At 35.5% G+C, this 19,743-nt stretch overlaps 3 protein-coding genes across 7 annotated transcripts; all 3 read left to right on the forward strand.

The window, feature by feature from the left end:
* The first annotated feature begins 1,505 nt into the window (after positions 1–1,505).
* LOC105178110 (Transducin/WD40 repeat-like superfamily protein) lies at positions 1,506–6,058 on the forward strand. The gene is made up of 7 exons (XM_011101475.3): positions 1,506–3,746; positions 3,822–3,912; positions 3,996–4,153; positions 4,242–4,293; positions 4,383–4,462; positions 4,546–4,639; positions 4,890–6,058. Exons 1-7 carry the CDS (start codon positions 2,799–2,801, stop codon positions 5,444–5,446), a joined length of 1,980 nt encoding a protein of 659 aa, XP_011099777.1. The 5' UTR covers positions 1,506–2,798; the 3' UTR covers positions 5,447–6,058.
* Positions 6,059–8,122: 2,064 nt separating this feature from the next.
* Positions 8,123–13,052, forward strand: LOC105178383 (PHD finger-containing protein 1-like). Of its 5 annotated transcripts, none has more exons than XM_088884598.1 (7): positions 8,123–8,301; positions 9,363–9,448; positions 10,865–11,500; positions 11,723–11,941; positions 12,013–12,137; positions 12,225–12,648; positions 12,724–13,052. In XM_088884598.1, exons 1-6 carry the CDS (start codon positions 8,269–8,271, stop codon positions 12,617–12,619), a joined length of 1,494 nt encoding a protein of 497 aa, XP_088740724.1. In that variant the 5' UTR covers positions 8,123–8,268; the 3' UTR covers positions 12,620–12,648; positions 12,724–13,052. The 5 variants fall into 5 exon arrangements, with proteins under 5 accessions (XP_088740724.1, XP_088740725.1, XP_088740726.1 ...); XM_088884599.1 differs by having other exon boundaries at positions 12,727–13,052; XM_088884600.1 differs by having other exon boundaries at positions 12,225–12,572.
* A 1,946-nt stretch (positions 13,053–14,998) lies between these two features.
* LOC105178109 (Amino acid kinase family protein) lies at positions 14,999–19,607 on the forward strand. Its single transcript, XM_011101473.3, has 7 exons — positions 14,999–15,416; positions 16,678–16,831; positions 16,904–16,957; positions 17,271–17,362; positions 17,893–18,119; positions 18,875–19,051; positions 19,267–19,607. Exons 1-7 carry the CDS (start codon positions 15,220–15,222, stop codon positions 19,374–19,376), a joined length of 1,011 nt encoding a protein of 336 aa, XP_011099775.1. The 5' UTR covers positions 14,999–15,219; the 3' UTR covers positions 19,377–19,607.
* Positions 19,608–19,743: the final 136 nt, after the last annotated feature.

The following is a 19,743-nucleotide window of genomic DNA, read 5'->3' on the forward strand; positions in this document are numbered from 1 at the left end:
TATAATAAATCATTTTTTTAAATATATTACAAATGAAAAAATACATGTAGAAAAACCTTTTTAAAAAAATATATTTGTTTTGATTGTTTATATATTTTTTTGTGTGTGGGTTGTCACTATAATTTTTAAAATTATACTTCAAATATATATTTAATGACAATAATTTTGATTTTATTATAGTATAACTATTAATGATAAAAATTGTGCATTATTATTTTTATTTCATGGGTGAATTGCGCATGAAGACATTGACACCGCAGACAATTATCGACATATTAATAGTAACATCAACAATTTATTGTTGCTAAGTCGTCACTATACAAACAATTCTACGTAGGACTGCCGATGACGGTTTTATAAAACATTTATCATTATTTCGTTACTGTGAAAAGTACAAAATCTTGTCGCTTAATATGTATAATTAATAATAATATTAAAATCGCTATTTTTTTAAGCAACAGGTGAAGGGAAAATTCCAAGAAAAGATAATAGTTAGAAAAAGGAAAATGATGATATCAATAAAAAATAAAATTAATCTGTTTTGAGAATATTCTAAGTAAGGCTGTAATGTATAATTCCAAAATGAAATATATTAAGAAAATGATGTAATGTTTGTGTTCCCCAAACAAGTCCAAAAATGCGATTCTCATGTGTGTACTATTCACGCCTTCTTCATCATTGCTTTCCACGCCACACGATTTCATTTTACTTCTCCATATTCCCCATTTAAACTTTTCTTGATTGTGGTTATTACACCAAAATAAGTGTTTGCCAAAACTTTTATTTTCTTCTGAAAAAAAATAAAAGTTTCTAAGTATTTGGGCATGAAATGATTAAAACAAATTTCAAAATATCTACAAAATGTTAGGGACGAGAAATTTATAATTTTTAATTTAAATCAACTTAATTTAATTAATTTAAAATTTTATATTATTTTAGGTTTTTTTTTTGGCAGCAAAGAGTTGATAAATTCTTAAAATAAATTATTACATATGAGTTTATTTTAAACGCTTATTAATTTTTTGATGGAGGTAAGTTCATAAAAATATTTTTGAGTTAAAATTTATACTTTTTAAACTGCTATAATTAAGTCGATTTAAATCAAAAGTAAAATCTAGTTCTTACCAACTTTTATAGCTTAGGGGCAAAACTGTAAGATGAAAATATTTTCACCAAAAACTTTAAATTTAAAAAATTTAGCACTCTTTTATTTGAAATTATTTTTTAAAATTTAAATTCATCCAGTCAAATGGGTCGAATTCTTTTAATTATTATTTTTCTGTTAATAATTAAAAATATTCTTTCCAAGGTAAAAATAAATGAATAAAATGCGACTTGACTAATCGCTATCTGAATTTTATTTATTATTTATATTTTGCCGTCTCTCTCTCTCTCTCTCTGTCTGTGCGACTGTTAGGCAACAGCTACACTACCCAAAAGACACACTTAGTAGACCGAGGCAATTAGGTTGAAAGCTTTTATTCCATAGGTTTGTTTGTGTAAAAACAAACACATAAGAACTGCACAGCCTGTAATGCACCCCCCCACCCCACAATTTCTGCCTTTTTCTTCAATAATTCCATATAACCACCAATAATCACTCATCATCTCTGCCAAAAAGAACCATTAATGATTTTCAAAAATGTAATCTTTACCCCAATTATGATCCCCCATGCATAGAATAGAATATACTACTACTCACCACCCCCACTATTAAAAATTGGGAAAAAGTCAAACCCGCTTTTGTTTCTTGATTTTGCCTAATCCCTTCTCCGTTTCTTGCAAATCTTGGTTTGTTTTGGGATTATCTGAAGTGGGCTCTTCTTGTTTTTGCCTTTTTTAACTCCAGTTTCGATGTGTTTTTTAACAGCTTGCTTTGGACTATGTGTGGAAATTGACTTTGGATTGTGTTTGTTGAGGGAGCGGTGGTGTGCCATTTTGAGGATACAGAGAGAGAAAAAGGTGAGCTCGCCTCTTATATAGAATAGCATATTGGCAGAGAAACGCAACGCATAAAGCCTACACACATACACGTATATATATATATATATATATATTGTGTTAGGCATCTGTACTGCCAGCAGCATTTCTGTGCTGCGCCGCTCGTGTGCTGCCAAAATTCCCAAAATACCATCTTCACAACTCACAGATCTCAAGGCCCATTTATTTAAAGCTTGGTGTTGGTGTTTGTTTATTTTCAAGAAATGGTGTTTTGACACTTATTTATACCGAAGATTGGGTTTTTTTCTTTTTCCCACCTTTCCTTCAGTTTCAAACCATCTGCCGAGTCAAAGTACAGAGAACTTGGGGGAGGTTTTGAGCCTTTGTTGGGGGAGTTGGTTTTGCTTTGTTTATGGGGTTGTAGGAGAGGTGGATGACTGTGAGTTGATGCAGTGGCCATAATCAAAGGGGGGTCGGTGATACTGTTGGGATTTTTGGGTTGCTTTGCAAGAAATTCAAGGTACAGTACTCGTTTTTCAACCCTTTGAAGCCTATGGGTCGCTTGGTTTCCCATTGGTTTTGTGTTATTTTATAGCTTTTCCAAGTGTTGTGATGTCAAATTATCTTGAATTGGAATCTTCTTACTTGTGGAGTTTGTAAGGGGGCATAGTACGAGGACTTGCTAAGGCATACTGTGGGTTTATTCACCTGTTTTCCATGGTTTAGGGAGTGAAACTCGGGCCGTGATTGTGGGAATTTGGGTTCATTTATAAAGGGTGGGAGTGTTATTCTGAAATGATATTAGGATAGTTCTTGTGGTTTAATGTGGATTTCTAAGGGAAACCCCATTGCAAGAAATGTTGAGTGTTGGTGAGGGTGAAGAGATTTTCTTTGATACTGCTGATCATTTGGTGTCTGAGGAGTCTGTTGTTGTGACAGAAGGTTGGATGTGTGGCATTTCGGATTATGATATTTGGTTGAGGGAGCCGCGGAGTGTTAGGGAGAGAAGGGAAAATTTTCTATCTAGGATGGGTTTTGTTGAGTGTTCAATGCTTGTTGAATCAGAAACGATGAGGTCCGAACGAATAATGGAGTCTAGTGGATCATTGAGTGCCAGCATTGATGAGAATTTGCTATCCGAAAGACGCAAATCGAACAGTGAAGCAAATTGTTCGATTGATTATTCCGATGACGATTGGTTGGATAGTATAAGCATTGATGTGGAGGCCATAGACATAAATGAAAACCTTGTGTCTGATAAAGAATGTGAAATGAAACAAATTCAGGCTTGTCTAGGAGATAGCCCAAGAACTAGTAAGAAAAAGAAGAAAGTGATGAGTTGGTGGAGACACTTCACGCAGAAGATGAAGAAAAACCAGGCGATAGATGCCTCTGAGGAACCAAAAGTATGTGCTGATGGTGGAACAATGACTCGTATGATGATAGAACAGAACAGAAAGAGGTGTATGGAGTGCACTGCTGTTTATACGGGGCAAGAACTTAAAGCCCACAATGGCCTAATCTGGACCATGAAGTTTAGTCCCGATGGCCAATATCTAGCTAGCGGTGGTGAAGATGGGGTAGTTTGCATATGGCGTGTTACAACGATAGATGCCATTTGCAAAGATGATAAATGCAGTTTTGGTAGCCCGGATGTCAAAGGCAAATCCAGCCCTCAAAAGAAAAAATCAATTCATGCATCAGTTATCATCCCCGAAAGGATCTTCCATATTGAAGAAGAGCCACTGCAGAAGTTTCATGGTCATACCAGTGATGTCCTGGACCTCGCATGGTCCACGTCTAATGTAAGTCATCAGTTGCTACTTAACTTTTTTGGTTTGTTATTATTAGTTGTATTTAATAGAGATTTTCCATTGCAGCATCTTCTATCATCGTCCATGGACAAAACCGTTCGTCTATGGCACGTGGGCTCTGACAAATGCATCGGAGTTTTCCATCACAATAATTACGGTAACTATCATATTACAGTAGTTCACTGATTCTTTATGCACTAGTGCTCAAAGTTAAATTTTTCTTATTTTTGTATGGATCAGTAACGTGCGTTCAATTCAATCCTTTGGATGAGAACTACTTCATCAGTGGCTCCATAGATGGTAAAGTTCGAATTTGGGGTATCCCAAAGAGAAGAGTTGAGGATTGGGCTAATGTGCGAGACATAGTGACAGCAGTATGTTACCAGCCAAACGCAAAGGTATGCTGTGGTATTGATGCTAAACAAAGGTATTATAGATTTATTGGATATACTTTGTATAACACTTTCGGTTCTTTCATTATGACAGGGATTCGTTGTTGGTTCTGTTTCTGGTACCTGCCGTTTCTATGAACTATCAGGTGCGTATTTTTTCCTGACATTCTTTCTGATTGATACATTTTACACATTTTTGCAGAAAGACTCTTAACATGGATGTTTTATTTCACAGGCGATGAGCTACTGCTGAATGCAGAGATAAACATCCAGGGCAGGAAGAAATCGTCTGGCAACAGAATTACTGGCATTCAGGTATCACTCTCAGTTCCCTAGTAGCTGAATTGTATGGATTTCTTTATTTTAAGTCATGTTTACATGGAATTCTTCTTGCTCAGTTTATGAAAAACGACTCTCAAAGAGTGATGATAACATCAGAGGACTCCAAGATTCGTATCCTTGACGGGCTTGAGGTTGTCCACAAGTACAAAGGTATATAAATGGTTTAGTTTCAAGTCAAGAGTGATGCTGTGCTCATCATATTGTGGTCCTCATTTCCATCTTTTGCTACTCTTTTTATGGACTCATTACTAGATATAGCTCATTTCATCTTATTTTGCACAAGACTTGAACGCTGTTGCTTTAATTAATAGAGTAGGAACAACTATCCGCATCATATTTTGTCACTTGTATTATCTTTTACCATAGTGCTTCTGATAAATTGCCCCTGTGATCATAACAGGTCTGACAAAGTCGGGTGGTCAGATGTCAGCGTCATTTACTTCAAGTGGAAAGCACATAGTATCCATTGGCGAGGACTCTCGTATTTACTTGTGGAATCACGAAGACTTATGCATCCAAACATCCAAACAAGCCAAATCTACACGTTCCTGCGAGCATTTCATCTCTGAAGGTGTGACGGTTGCATTACCCTGGTCAGATTCAGACAACAGTTCTCCGTCCACCGTGCCGACACACGACCACCAAGAGTCCTCATCAAGGATATGGGATTCAGAACGTTTCTCCCTAGCAAACTGGTTTTCCATGGACGGATCATCCAGGGCCTCGTTAACATGGCCCGAAGAAAAGCTTCCTTTGTGCGATTTGCCATCTGTAGAAAATGACAGCCAGCCGTACATTTGTTGTGGCGATCATCTTCATCATCACCAGCAGCATAAGGCCGCCACCAGGCACGGGCCCAGAATTTTACCCACAACGTGGGGTCTTGTGTTCGTGACGGGTAACATGAATGGCACGATCAGAACGTACCATAACTATGGATTGCCCCTTAGACTCTAGGAGTTGGTAATTTACTTACCTAATCCAACCGGTTTCAAGAGAATCCATGAACTTCCCACTTGAAATTTTAGACGTTTGAATCATCGGTCATAATTTTTGTTATGATGGAGGCTTAAGATACGGCTCAAACGATCACTTTCAAGCTTCAGAAGCACGGTATGAGTCTTGATACTGCAAATCTGTTCAAGGAACACCTGCACTTTAGCTGTTTGATTTCTTGAACTGCAGAAGGTCAAGAGTGTCGGCCTTCGATGATCCGATTAATCTACCTCCCAAGTAAATTCTTTTAGGCTTAGGTTACGGAAGCAACAAGCTGTGAAGTTTTATTGTTCAATTCATTTTTTCAACTGATCACAAGTTTCAAATGTAAATGACATCATATTAGGCAGAAATGGAAGAGTTTTACTGCTTAAATTGAACAAGATTATTGTATTCTTATTTAGTATACTAGCATTCATGTGTAAGGTTTAATTACTTGTATCTTAGCAGTGTTAATAGCTTTAAAGTCTCAAATGATTGCTCTGTGGGTTGGAGATCTACTCACTCAAAGCCTTTATGGCTTACATTTTTGTAACAAGTTCTTTACACTCAGATCTCATCTGAAAATGTTAATTTCTACTGTCATCTCTTGAACTTGGGCAATTATAGCTAAATCTCCTGTACACAGAGCAACATTTATAAACATGGACTGTTATTGGCGATTTTATCGAAAAATACTGACGTTAGCTAAAAATTTAATGTTGTATTTGAGTCGATAGACTTAGAACTAAGGGTTTAAATTCATAGTAATAAAACCATCGAATTTGTTCGGATAACTCAATACTGCGTAGAATTTCAAATTCTTGAAATCCCATTTAGAACGATATTTTGGCACATGGTGATGGATTTCTATTCCATTAGCAATGAAGTCATTTGAAATACTTCCTCTAAATTCGTTTATCAAATTCAAATAATTTCATCCAAACATCACCTAATTAAATGATCCTTTGTATTTACTAATTAAAGTAGTATTATTAACGGTTGCAGTTTATATTGGAGAATTCACTCCTTAAATCATCTTTGTTTAATATTGGAGAATTCTTTGTATGTATCAATTTTGCTTTTTTGTCAATTTTGTGGTGAAAAATTATACATATACACTGTATATGATCGTTTTCGGTCAGATAATAATCTAGGAGTAACTTGCAAAATTCGTACAATTAGTATGACTAGTTAACTTTGGCTAGTTCTTAAAAAATCACAGAATTTATTGATATTAATAAAAGAATTCAATGAAAATTTATTTTTACCTATTGCAGGTCAAATAATTTTTTTTTTCTAATCAAACTTTTCTTATACATTTTTGTAATTCAATGTATGTAATGAGATATATTTTCACCTTTATAAATAATTTGATCAAAGAAAACATGTTTGACCTGTAATAAGTCATTCAGAAGTAAATATGGATTTTCATTCAACTTTTTTTCTTAATATCAATTAATTTTGTGGATTTTAACTAATGAAGGGATCAATTTATTAGATAAAACAAACGTTAGGGGTATTAGATATAATTTTCTAAACTATAAAGTTAGATATAATTACATACAATTTCAGGGGAAGACAACATAAATTTGGACTTTAATAGTATGCATTTTACAAAAAAATATAATTTTATGAATAATAAAATACAAATATATTTTTTTAATCTTAATAATTTTCCGATGGTAGATAATGACGATCAGTACTCCGCCACCCCCGGGACAAGATGGTGGTCGGGGCTGTGGTTGCGCCTGCCATCGTGGCCCTCTCAGCTCTATCCTTGGAAGAGCCAGCGAACGCATCTCCAGCCTCCCCATCCTCTCCCAGCCCTGTCGATACCTCCAGACTCCCCCGCAGTAAGGTTAGATGCGGTGGTTGGGGCTAACAATACACAGGCCCTGATATCCGTCCAACATAAAAAAGAATTTATATTCTCTTTGCAATTTATTTTCAAAAAGTTAAAATTTTAATAATGGTAAAAGTGATATTTTTACCCTAGCATCGAAAAATTACATAATTGTATCACATAGTAAGAGGTATTCAAGATACACAGTGGGTGGGACTGATCCAAAACTAGCACGGACCAACCCCAAAAAACCCGACCTAGGATCGGCCAACTACTATTTATGGCCAGTTTTGGAACTGTCCTAGGTCTCTAAGTGGGTTCCAATTAGATCTATTTTTAAACTCAGGCCCAACATCAAGCCCGAATGTGCTTGTTAGATTTTTTTTAATGATATTGAGATTTTCTTATAATGAATTATTTAAATTTATAATTGTATTTAGAAATAAATAAATAAATAATAAATTAAATTACACAAAAAATTATATATAATGAAATAATAGTTAAAAATATATATAATAGATTTGAAAATAAAAGGCTCAACAGGCTGGCCCAGGCCTGGTCCAAGACTAAATGGTCCTGGGCCTTGGGCTCGGTTGGTCATAGATATCGATTCTTAAGATCGGTGATCTCCAATGGGTTTGGACCGAACTAGCTCATTTTTTATTAGTTCAATTCCGTTCTAGATTGGGTTAGAGTAACTGAGCCTACTGTATACAGTATTTTAAGAATGTATTGATTATTTTTTAAATATCAAGGTTTTTAATTGTATCAAACCTGGTAGAGTTCTATCCAATTTATCCTAATTAAAAAAACTGAAAATATCAAATTGAGTCCCAAAAGAATGACTAATTACAGTAGTATGATTGAGCACATGGTCTCTGCCTTTTGCTTTCTTCAGTCGTTTGTTCTCCGAGTGCATGGAGTTTGCAATCCGTAGATAATCCGTCCGTAGGCAGCGATGACTTCTCCAAGTGGCTCTTCAGTTCCCACGGTATTTTCTGTCTTGCCTTTACGATTCTCTACGAGTAGATACGCAAAATATACGTATAGAGTACAGGCGCACACGCTGAGTATGTGAGTGATACACATGCATATAGATTACATATCCATACGTCCCTGTTTCCTTTTTGTTTCCTAATTGATCCCACAACGTTCGGTTTCGTATAATGTGCAGTTTTTACGTAGGGTTCCATCCTTTTCATAGTGAGTTTCATTTTCACTTTTTGTTTATTTGGGTTTGCTTTTCTTTTTTGGTGATTGTGTGGGTTTCCTGATGTTATTTTGTTAGTTTTTTGGGTTTTTGATTGTTTGTGGTGGGGGTGGGCGGGAATGCCCTTTTGTCTGATTTGATTGCTAGGGGAGTTAAATAAGAAATTCGTGAGAAGCAAATGAGTAAACAGGCATATAGTAACAGTTTAAGAGTGATTTGAAAGATACAGACATGTGTGATACTTGTGGGGTTTGGATGCCTAACTCTTTTACTTTGTTTCATTGATAATTAGGAAATTGAGTTTACTTATTCATTATGTAACGGTTAATGGAAGTACTTATAGAGGAGGTTGTATTTAGTCTTCATTTGATTGTGCATAATTGATAAAGTCATTTTCTCTAAGTTGAGCAGCTTGGGTAATATTGTAAATAATTTGTGTCTTTTGTTCTTTTCAAATATTCTAAGAGAATGAGCCTCTATTTCTCATAGTTTGTGATGGATCGCACTTTGAATTGAGCTAGCGTATTTATTAGTGATGCAAACGACATTTGTTATTGTTACCGGTTTACTGTCAGCCTATGTAATTGGTTTAGATGGTTGCCACTTCAGTTATTGAGTGAACTGTTTGGTTGATGTTTGAAACAGATGAGTTTTAGCAAATTCCAGTTCTTACCTTTTCTATTGATCCTAATGGATAGGCTTTTGATTACATCAATAGGAGTTAGATCTAGATAATTGGTGGATTGTTTTCATTTCACTTTAAGAATTTCAAATTTCTGCTATTTGTTTTCAGATGATTGTTGACGGTCTTGAAAGGCATTCACTATGCTATATTATTTCAGGTCAATGTTTGTCTGACTTGTGGTGACAAAGGGGAAAGCGAGCTCCTTATCTACTGCAGGATGTGCCAGGATTCTGCTGTTCATCAGTATGTTTTATACACTAGTTCATTGTCACAAAAGCATTTATTAATCACATCCAGAAAGGCACGCTGATTCTTGCTCTGTGTATGGATCATGCATTAATATTTAGGCCGATCATTCATAATCAATATTAGTGCTTTGCCAATCTGTTCTGCAGATTCATTTGAGACAGTTAGCCACCAACCCTCTAAGATGTTTTGCCACAAATGATGATGCTCTCTCTCTCTCTCTCTCTCTATTTGGTTTACCTAAATTCATTGAGCTCATAAATGCACCCACTGACATGATGGATACACCTGCAACTTTTCCCTCCATGTGTTTCCTGTATTAACATAGCCTGTTTGATTTAAGTTTAGCTAATACCAAGTTCTCATAATATAGTGATATCATTGATACTTTTATCTATAAAAGAACTAACTTGGTGAAAGGATATGCGAGATTAGGATAAAAGATCGATTGAGGCTAAATCTCATTTTTGTTCTTTAATTCCTGACTGTGCTATAATGTAGCCAGATGTAAAACAAGAAGCTCTACTATGCAACTTGGGATTATCTCCAGGTTTAACAAGCTTTGTTGTCCACTTCGAATCGCATGCAGTTAACTTTGGATGAGTATTTATATAAACTGATTCCAGATCTCTGTCCTCAGAAAGTATAAGATTCCTAATGCCTTAATTGTCAGGTCCCTGCTAACCAGCAAGCAAGTTTCTCAGTTTTTCTATTAGCTTCAGCTTCTTTACCCTTGAGCATCCACTTTCCGGCCCTCCATGTGATCCTTCTGTAATTTCAGTTAAATGCGCTACTCTCTGATTATCTCTATGTTCGGAATTCTCATTTCAATATACTAGTAGGCATTCATAGACAGTTATTTGGCTCTCCTTGGTTGACTTTTATGACTATTTTAATACGGTATGCATACTTCCTTGAGGTCTGGGTCTCAAGTTAGAGCCGCTTTCTACAATAGTGAGTTTAGAATTGCCCATCAAACTGTCCGCTGCAATATGTATGTGTAATAATTAGTAGATTCTCCTTGTATCTCAAATAAGATGAGCTTGAAAACAATGTCCCTGAGCATAGTTCTAATAATACTCCCTGATCTGTGTCATAAAAGAGAAGTTCTTGGAGTTTTTAATGAAGAAAGAATACAAGGATTAATAGATTAGATCAAACAATTCATATGGTACATTGCATTGGAATGTTTGTTGCAGATACCACGAGTAATGACTATATAATTATATTCTTATGGTCTTATCAAACTTAGTTATTCTGTATTTGTAAACATCTATTAAGGACTTTGTCATTGTTTTAGATTTTTCAGAATGATACTCAGATTATATACAGTATGTAGCTGTGATTCAAGATCATGGAGTTACTCATGATGGTCAAATACATCTTGTTCACATCTATCATTGTACTTTCCAGCTATTGTATGGACGACTTCTCTCCTGATGATGATAATATCAATTGGTGGTGTTGGGATTGTGTGCTCAACGATAGTAAAGCTGATCCATTAAGAAAAAGCGAGCGAATTAGTTCAAAAAGACAAAAGGTCCTGAAAACTAGAAAGTATTGGAAAGAGAGGTTGAACCAAAACAAGAGGCTGGTCCAGACTAGTAATGGAATCAATGGTACTGCTCAATTAACCATTGATGGCCAATTTCCAATTCTTGATTCGAAAACACAACATTTAAAGGAAAGGATAACAGGTCATGATATTTCGGAACAGAAAAGGACAATACCTGAAATGGCAGACCCTTCCGAAGGGCACAATGAATCAGTTGAAATGGATGATCATACACTCGCACCTAAAGGTACTAACACACCTCATGAGGAAAACAACCCGAACTCATTTGATGAGACTCAGAAAATTGAAGAGGACAGAAAGCAGAAGAAAATTGAAAGTGCCAACTCGCAAGAAGAGGGCAAAACTATTAACCTTGAAACTTCATCTATAGCCTCATTCGATCATTGCATAACATCAAATGTATTATATGCGCAGCCTTCTTCTGAACGTGATGATTGTTTCTCTGCAAAACCAGTTATGGATCCCATATGGAGGTAAGACCTGTCCTCTGCTACAGTTCTACTAAGGCTGCCCTTGCTTATTATTTGGTTGAGATAACCAACTAGCAGTCCTACCATTTCCCTGATCTTGTACGCACGTGGCAATTAATTTTCTCTCAACTAAAATGAAATGAGATTCCTTCTTACAGATAATGCATTGGTGCTCATACTATTCTCTCCTTTCTGTTGTTCTATTTCTGTTATTTCTTAAACTAGGGGATGGTTTAACATTAAAGAAGAAAGTGAGACCTGTGTTGAGATTTTAGCTCATCTGTCCAATAAAGCCTGCTTCAAAGCCTCTGAGGCTGCAAGTGCATTACCACCCATGCTTGAAATCCACCTACTCGATAAATGTGTTGCATGGCCGAAATGTTTCAGGGTCTCACCGCCTACAGCCGCTAGCATTGCTCTATATTTCTTTCCAGCATGTGAAAGGTGATCGGTAGTTGAATTTAGCATGCTTTGTGGCAATCTTTTTTTTTAACCTTACTGGCTTTGTTTTGAAGGGATGAAAGACTTTTCGATATTCTACTTGATGAGGTTATCGAGAGAGATCTTGCTCTGAAGACTCTGATCGATAATCTGGAACTATTAATCTTTCCATCTCTTGAATTGCCTTTACAAAATTGGAGTAAGCCAACCTGAGATTCTTCACTGATCATTCATATTGTTGTTTTGCAAATTGAGTTCCACTGGATTTTTAATTGGTTGATGGCAGGATACAAGAGCAAGTACTTTTTATGGGGAGTGTTTAGCCAGAAGCAGCAGTCTCGTTCATCTACAGAGACTACCTCTCCTATTCAACAACACAGCAGCACCAAGCATTCTCCACTTTCTGAGCCTACAGTTGAAGCAAACAACAAACTTTTGGTTCATCTGGAATCTACAGACCATTTGAGTCCTCCAAGTCAACCTAACCAAAGTCCTATGAGTCTGAACAGTAGCCAAGCATCTAATGTGCTCCCCTCTAAGCATAGCACTCCAGATTCCCTACCTTCTCCTTGCATTGAGCTCAACAGGCTGTCTCAGATGGTGGAACAAGATCATCGGCTGGTCACTAAGAACTGTAAGTGTGAAGAACAAAATTTTGAAGGTTCAAGCATCAAATGTTGATTCAAGACAATAAGAAAAACACTGTTTGGGTGAGAAAGAAAACTGTTATCAGTCATGTGATTTCTATTTGAGACCATTCTCTAATCCAGATAATGATTTTGCAGCAGAAGTGGTGTAGCCACACTATTCGGGACATTCACATAGGTTTGGGCCCCTCCACATCGAAAGACTGCAACAATTTATCACTCTGTGCCAAGTTTTTGAAACCTCAAAAAGGTTTGTTTCATATCATGTGTATAAATTTTTTGTTTGCCCAAATAGTGTTGCTGGTCGGATAGATGTTCCCATGCATACAGGGTAGATTTGCTTGTCTGTGATATCTTTTCTGGGGATTGGCATAATTTCCTCCTATACTACAATCTTCTTTTAGTCTTCGTAGATGTAAAAACTATTTGTTTGGCTGTCAATGTTACTATGACTGTTGATATTAATATAGGGGTAATTACCTTAACATCCCTTGTAAAATATTAAAACACAGAAACTACTACTCTACTTTGAATAGTTCTTTTAAAAGTCCTTGGTATAAAAAATTTGACTTACACTGCTACCCCCCTCTGGTAATTTCCTATCCGAGAAATTGAGTTTCCTGGAAACGTTGAGTTAGCTATTATTCCACTTGGCTGGCTTTGATTTTGAGTATGAACTGTTGAGGGAGACATTTTGAGCTTTGATAGGCATTGGAATATCGCTGTTTGTATGCACTTATTTGTGTATTAGATGGCAAATATAATATAAGTTTTTTACATATTATACATATAGACACTATTGGTTAATGCTTAAAACTTCGAAGTAACTAATTTTAAACGACGAAATATAGGTTAATTCAGATGTCCTCAAATATAATGTATTGCTTGGGATATGATTTGTATAGATTGTGCAAACAAAAAATATATTGGTGATTATTATTTATCCACAACCACAGCATAAAAGAAATTGTTTAGATACGGCCATAGACTTTTTAATAACTTTAGCGTTGACTTGACTTGAAATAGTATTCGTTAGTTGACCAAGATTTTGCATTGTCCATTGGCCATGGACTTTCGGATAGCTCTAACATTGATTTGATTTGAAATAGTATTTTGCACCAGATTCGAAATTTATGTTCTTTGTTGAATCGTATTGTCTCAAAATAATTCAAAATTCGAATATATCACACATTCAATATATGTATATATATATATATATATATAATCTTGGGTCTTTATAAAAGTTATCATTAAATTAGTGAAAATTTGACTTTACCCTTTTATGGTCAGTTCTTTGACAAATTTCTTGGATAATATCATAGTAACTCTCCCTCAAACGCTAAAATTTCATAAATTTCTTGAGTAATTCAAGATATGTAACTTTTTATTTATTTATTGCATAGCATTCGAGTTCAAGTAGAATTTTCTTAGAAGTTGTATATTTACTCTATCATTTAATACATCAAGCTACTGTAGAATAGATAAATAATCATATTTTTTTATATTCGAACTCATAATCTTTTAATTGTGAGGTCCAACCTACCAATTAAGCAACGGTTTATTAGCTAACGTCTATCCCTATTTAATTCTCAAACGTTGTGCTAATACCAACTAGAGACGCAACACGAATCAAGTCGACTCAATTAGGGCTTTACTCACTTGAGCTCCGACCCTATAACAAGTCGCTCTTGAATTGAACTTCTTCTATTAAAAAATATTTAAATATATATTTTTTTCTATTCTTTTAAGAGTGTAAATACACTGAAATTAGTAAACACATATTTAAATTTTCATTATTAATATATAATCCATATTCATTCCTATTTAACCTTTTTTGTATTCTCCTATTTAATATATTTTTTTTGCGACTAAATGAAAGCAAAAATATTGAATTCTCTAGTTTAACTTTTGTTGCATTTTTTTATTTTATTTAATATGTACATAATACAAGTATAAAATATTTTTTTAAATAAAATAATATATAATATTATTTTTATACAGATTTTGCATATATATTAAATAAGATAAAAAAGTGCAACTCAACTTAAAATAAAAAATTCAATGGGATATAATGAGAGTGTTTTGCTTCTTTTTCCACGTCACTGAAGAAGCTATGTGATTTTTTTTTTAATTCGAAAATTTGCCAAGATATAAAAATGTAAATCAATGAGGTTTCAGCCCTAATTTAAATGGTCCACATAGGCAATTTCGGCGGGTTGGGCATTTTTTCGGCTAAAATAGTACTAAAATTGAGTAATTCAATTACATAAAAGATTAAATTCAAACCCTAAAAAGATAAAAGAACTAAAATGAGATTGGGTTATAGTTACCGTACGAAAATTACATTTAATCCTAATGATAATTATGCGACAAACTTGCAAGTTAATGTTCTTACATTTTGCTTTGCAGCAGAGATATTTCTCTACAGTCTCACTTCCCAAACAACGTTATCCGATTTTGGAGAACACAAACATAAAAAGACTCGACTCAAGTAGAAAAAAGCGCAAAGGAAATCAAAATCCTTTCCATAATTCAATTGAAAGCCCGGAAAGAGTAATTTGAATTCCAAGTTTCAGTTCTGAGTCCAAGAAATACAGTCGGAGGGTTACTTTTCCGGTGTTTTTTCTTACAAGAATGGCTCTTTCGACCTCCTTTAGCCGGCCAATTAGCTCCTTCAATGCCGTTTGTTCGCCACCGTTCTGTTTGATGAAATCTAGTAGTTTTAATTGTCAGAATAGCGCTCAAATGCTCGTGGGACTGCGGAGCTCCTATCAGCCTCTGGTTATCAGCTGTTGCGCTGGTGAAATGGGCTCGGATTCCATGAATTTGAGGTCTAAAAAACTCAACATTCCTATCTGTTTATTTGGGTTTTTTTCTTTCATTATTGGGTGGAATAGTGTGTTGAATTATGGAGGGTTCGTGGGCTGAATATAATTTTATAGATGATTTATGGGTTTTTGGTGTTTCTTGACATTGTCCAACTAAGTGCTGGGGTTGAATTTTTTTGCCATGCTTTTTTCTTTTCCCCTTATTTTGTGTTGATTTATTCATTCAATGCATTATGAGAAGGAAGTCTCTGATATTTCGTCTTATTGATGGTGAGCAAGTGAAGAAGAATGTATTGGAAGCTGAAACTATGGTGTTTTTGACAGTATGGTAGTGGCAAGTGAGTGACATTTGCTTAATTTTATTATAGTGGGAAGAAGAACACTTGTGCTGTTACTCTGTTTGCAATGTAAACATGCACAACTGTCTGGTGATATATTTATGATGAATGAGTGTGCTTTCCTTGAAATCCTTGTCGATGATTTTCCTGCTAAGAGGAGACAGAATCCTTATGAATGAATAAGGAGGGATTGGAAGATTTAATTGATTAGAGAAAATAGAACTATGCTCTATTACGGGCGTAGTCAAATTAATATGCTCTGTGGGGGTTCCTTCAGTTTCTCGTGAACTGTAACTTCTACCTTTTGATTTATTTATTTTTTCAGCTATACGACTTGGACCTTGTCTTTAACTTCCTTACATTTAACATCATAACAGAGTTAAAAAATCTTACACTTCCCTCTTTCAAGGTTTGCCTGAAACTTCACCAGTGTTGTCAACACAAGTTCTCGAGCTTTATTAATACTTTCTTAGGTACTGCCTGCAGATTTGACAATAGTATGTTGTACTTGTTACCTTGGAAGACTTGCTATGTGTTCTACAAAAAGGAAGGAAGAGATTAACAGCAAGGGAGCAATTGATCCCTGAGTAGTTTGTCTTTTCTTCTTCAATCTCCGCTAACTCACCACACTATGCTTTGCCGCCTATCATGCTAAAATAAAATGTGAATGATTCCTCAAAAGTGTCTCATATCCGAGAACTTGTGCTCTTATAGCTGTACTCAGTTATCTTGAACAATAAAAGTTAGTAGCTAAATACTTGGCTCTAACTTTTCATGATGAATACTTTTTAGTGGACTAGCATTTCAGTTTATTTTCATATTACTTATATTGCATGGCATTTCTCTTGATAACTTTCAGGTTGCTATTCATAAGGTAAACATATTCAATTACCTTTCTTCGTAATATATTCTTGCTCCTTTTATAGGCAACCTCAGGTTTCTTCTATGCCTAGACCTCCTTTTGGTGTCACAATGACTGATAGTGGCTTAGAGAAACCATCATTTAAATGGCGAAGAGTGTTGCTTAAAGTAAGTGGGGAGGCACTTGCAGGAGATCAAACACAAAATATAGACCCAAAGGTTGGACTATTACAGCTGATGTGTTTGAAATTTTATTAACTCCTTAATGCTAATAAAAATGTACTTTTACAGATAACAATGGCCATTGCAAGGGAGGTTGCATCTGTTACTCGGCTAGGTATTGAGGTAGTTCATTTTAATAGCTTTTCTTTGAAAAAGTTTAGTTATGCTTAGAAAGTTGTTAGATTATTACCTTTGTCCAAATGTCTGCATTTCTCCCCCAATATATATAAATCACATGTAACTGGTCATACTGGGTATCCTCTTGATTCCACGGTGAATCATGTGATAGATATAGTACATTACAAGCAAGTTCCATATTCTCTTCTTTGAAATAATTGGACTTGTTAGTTGACTTCATGGCTTTTGTCTGTGCTTTAAGATTAATTCTGTGGCTCAAATTGAAGATACAGTTTACTTCTACTCATGATTCTTTCAGGTTGCAATCGTTGTTGGTGGAGGTAATATCTTCAGAGGGGCTTCCTGGGCAGGGAGCAGTGGCCTTGATCGCTCTTCTGCTGATTATATAGGGTAACTCTTTTTTCTTGAATTGGAATTTATTTTATGCAACATTCTAGAGCTCCAAAAGTTTTATGTTTCAAGGTAATTTCCCACAGCTCATCCAATCTGGTGTTCAAAGATATGGATCCTACGAATTGCAAGTTCACGTCTAACCATATTATTCTTCATGTTGAAGTTTTCCTAATTCACTTATTGTTTGGGTGACCTCACATAAATTGGACATTTTTAGTTTTCATCTTACTGAGCTGGTCTGTATAAACTAGTATAGTTCTTAATTGATTTCTAGTCTATACCAGTGATATTAACATACTAGACTACTTGCTCAAGATGTAGAAAATGTTGGTCATACGACTCCTATGAAGTTGAATTTCATTGAGCTTGTGCAATTTTCTGGTGTAGTGAGGTTTTTACTAGCTTGATATTTAAAAACTTGGAAGAAGAACTTATCTCATAATTTAGAAACTTATATTTTGACCCTGAGTTGTATTGCATTAACAAAATTGTTTCGGACAGTCAAGTCTTATTGTTTCCTTATTTAGGATGTTGGCGACTGTCATGAATGCAATATTTTTGCAAGCAACAATGGAGAGCATTGGCATCCCGACAAGAGTTCAGACAGCTTTTCGCATGTCAGAAGTTGCTGAACCCTATATACGAAGACGAGCTGTAAGGCATTTAGAGAAAGGAAGAGTTGTAATCTTCGCAGCTGGAACCGGAAATCCATTCTTCACAACAGACACGGCTGCAGCACTTAGGAGTGCAGAGAGTGAGTCTTTCTCTTGCACCTCTATGCTTATGTTATTGATTTAACATGAACTTTAGAAGGACTATAATTCCTTTAATAGATATAAGCATTGGTATGACGAAGAGTAGATAGAACCATCGAAAGTAAGAGGAGTGGATAGTAGAACAAAGATTAGTACTCCAATTTTTGGCCGGAAAACTTGAGAAGAATATAAGCGGAATTGATAGTGATCATCTTACTTATATTGAAAGTACTCCGTCTCTAATTGTTAACCAGGTTTTAGATCAGACAATCCTCTTAAGTAATGTTAGTATCTCCATCCATACCAAATGAAGGAAATACCTTTCTGTGCACAGAAACAGACAGGAAAATACCTCTGTTTGTCTTTCTCTCTCCCAGCGAACAATACGGCAAATCCTAAATGGAATTGTGTAGATATCAGCTGGTTTTCTATTTACGAGCAGCTACACGTATGTGTCTAACTTGAACTATTAAGTCCCATCTCTCCAAAAATGGTTCTTGATCATGTTTTGAAATTACCTAAGGACCGGCTGGATTCTTTTAGGTCATGAAAATTCACAGTGTTCTGGCCTTAAATAGCATGTAACAGTCCGATCTCTTGTGACGGCTCCTTCACGTTATGCACATGGTTTTGAAGTCCTGATCAATTTCATAGTGTTAACAATAACTGATTCCTTCTAATTCTTAGCCCATGTTATATCACCGGGACTGTGAAGACGTGAAACTAATGTTGAAGTTTTGGATATTGGATTCAGTTAATGCTGAGGTAGTGCTGAAAGCTACAAATGTGGATGGAGTGTACGATGATGACCCTAGATGCAACCCTAATGCTCGCCTACTTGATACTCTAACTTACCAAGATGTAATCTCAAAGGAGCTGACCGTGATGGATCTGACTGCCATCACTTTGTGCCAAGAGAACAACATTCCGGGTTAGCATTCATTATTCCCATTAGCATCAGGCATGGATTATTTTCCTCGTACCCCAATCAATCCCCCATCTGTAAATGATAATATTTGTGTTATTTAATAAAAACATTTCTGATTTCCTCGATAATATGTCATTCCAAATCTCTGGGCTAATACAATATGATCACTGATTTGAGCAATTTTCTACTAATGACTATACTGTTTTCATTTCATGCAGTTGTTGTCTTTAATCTGAACAAGCCCGGCTACATATCAAAAGCCATTAGGGGAGAGAGCGTTGGCACATTTATTGGAGGGACTCAGAGATCAGAAGCGAAAATGTCTTGAAGAAAACATCGGTTCCCCCCTGTTGTTGCAGAACTACACTATAGCTTAAAGTATATTAGGGACGATCATCACACACATACTCGCCCGGTTTTCTGTTGTGACTGAGGTTCAGGAAGTCGGTACTAGAAAATCTTGATTTTGCCACGGATCGCTATCCCTAGTGTTTTAGAATTATTTATCAACTGTAAATATGAGGATATTTCATATTATATTGGTACTTAATCATGAGAACTATCCTATATATAGCTAATGCTTGTGAATCAGTGGCGATTCCCTGATTCTGGAAAAAAGTATAAAAGCGTGTTTGGTACCGGTGGGGTATTGATCGCTGTAATGTGGCCTAACTAAAAACGTGCTCCCATTGGGT

Source organism: Sesamum indicum, linkage group LG9, assembly GCF_026168435.1.
Source record: "Sesamum indicum cultivar Baizhima isolate 11 linkage group LG9, ASM2616843v1, whole genome shotgun sequence".
NCBI lineage: Eukaryota > Viridiplantae > Streptophyta > Magnoliopsida > Lamiales > Pedaliaceae > Sesamum > Sesamum indicum.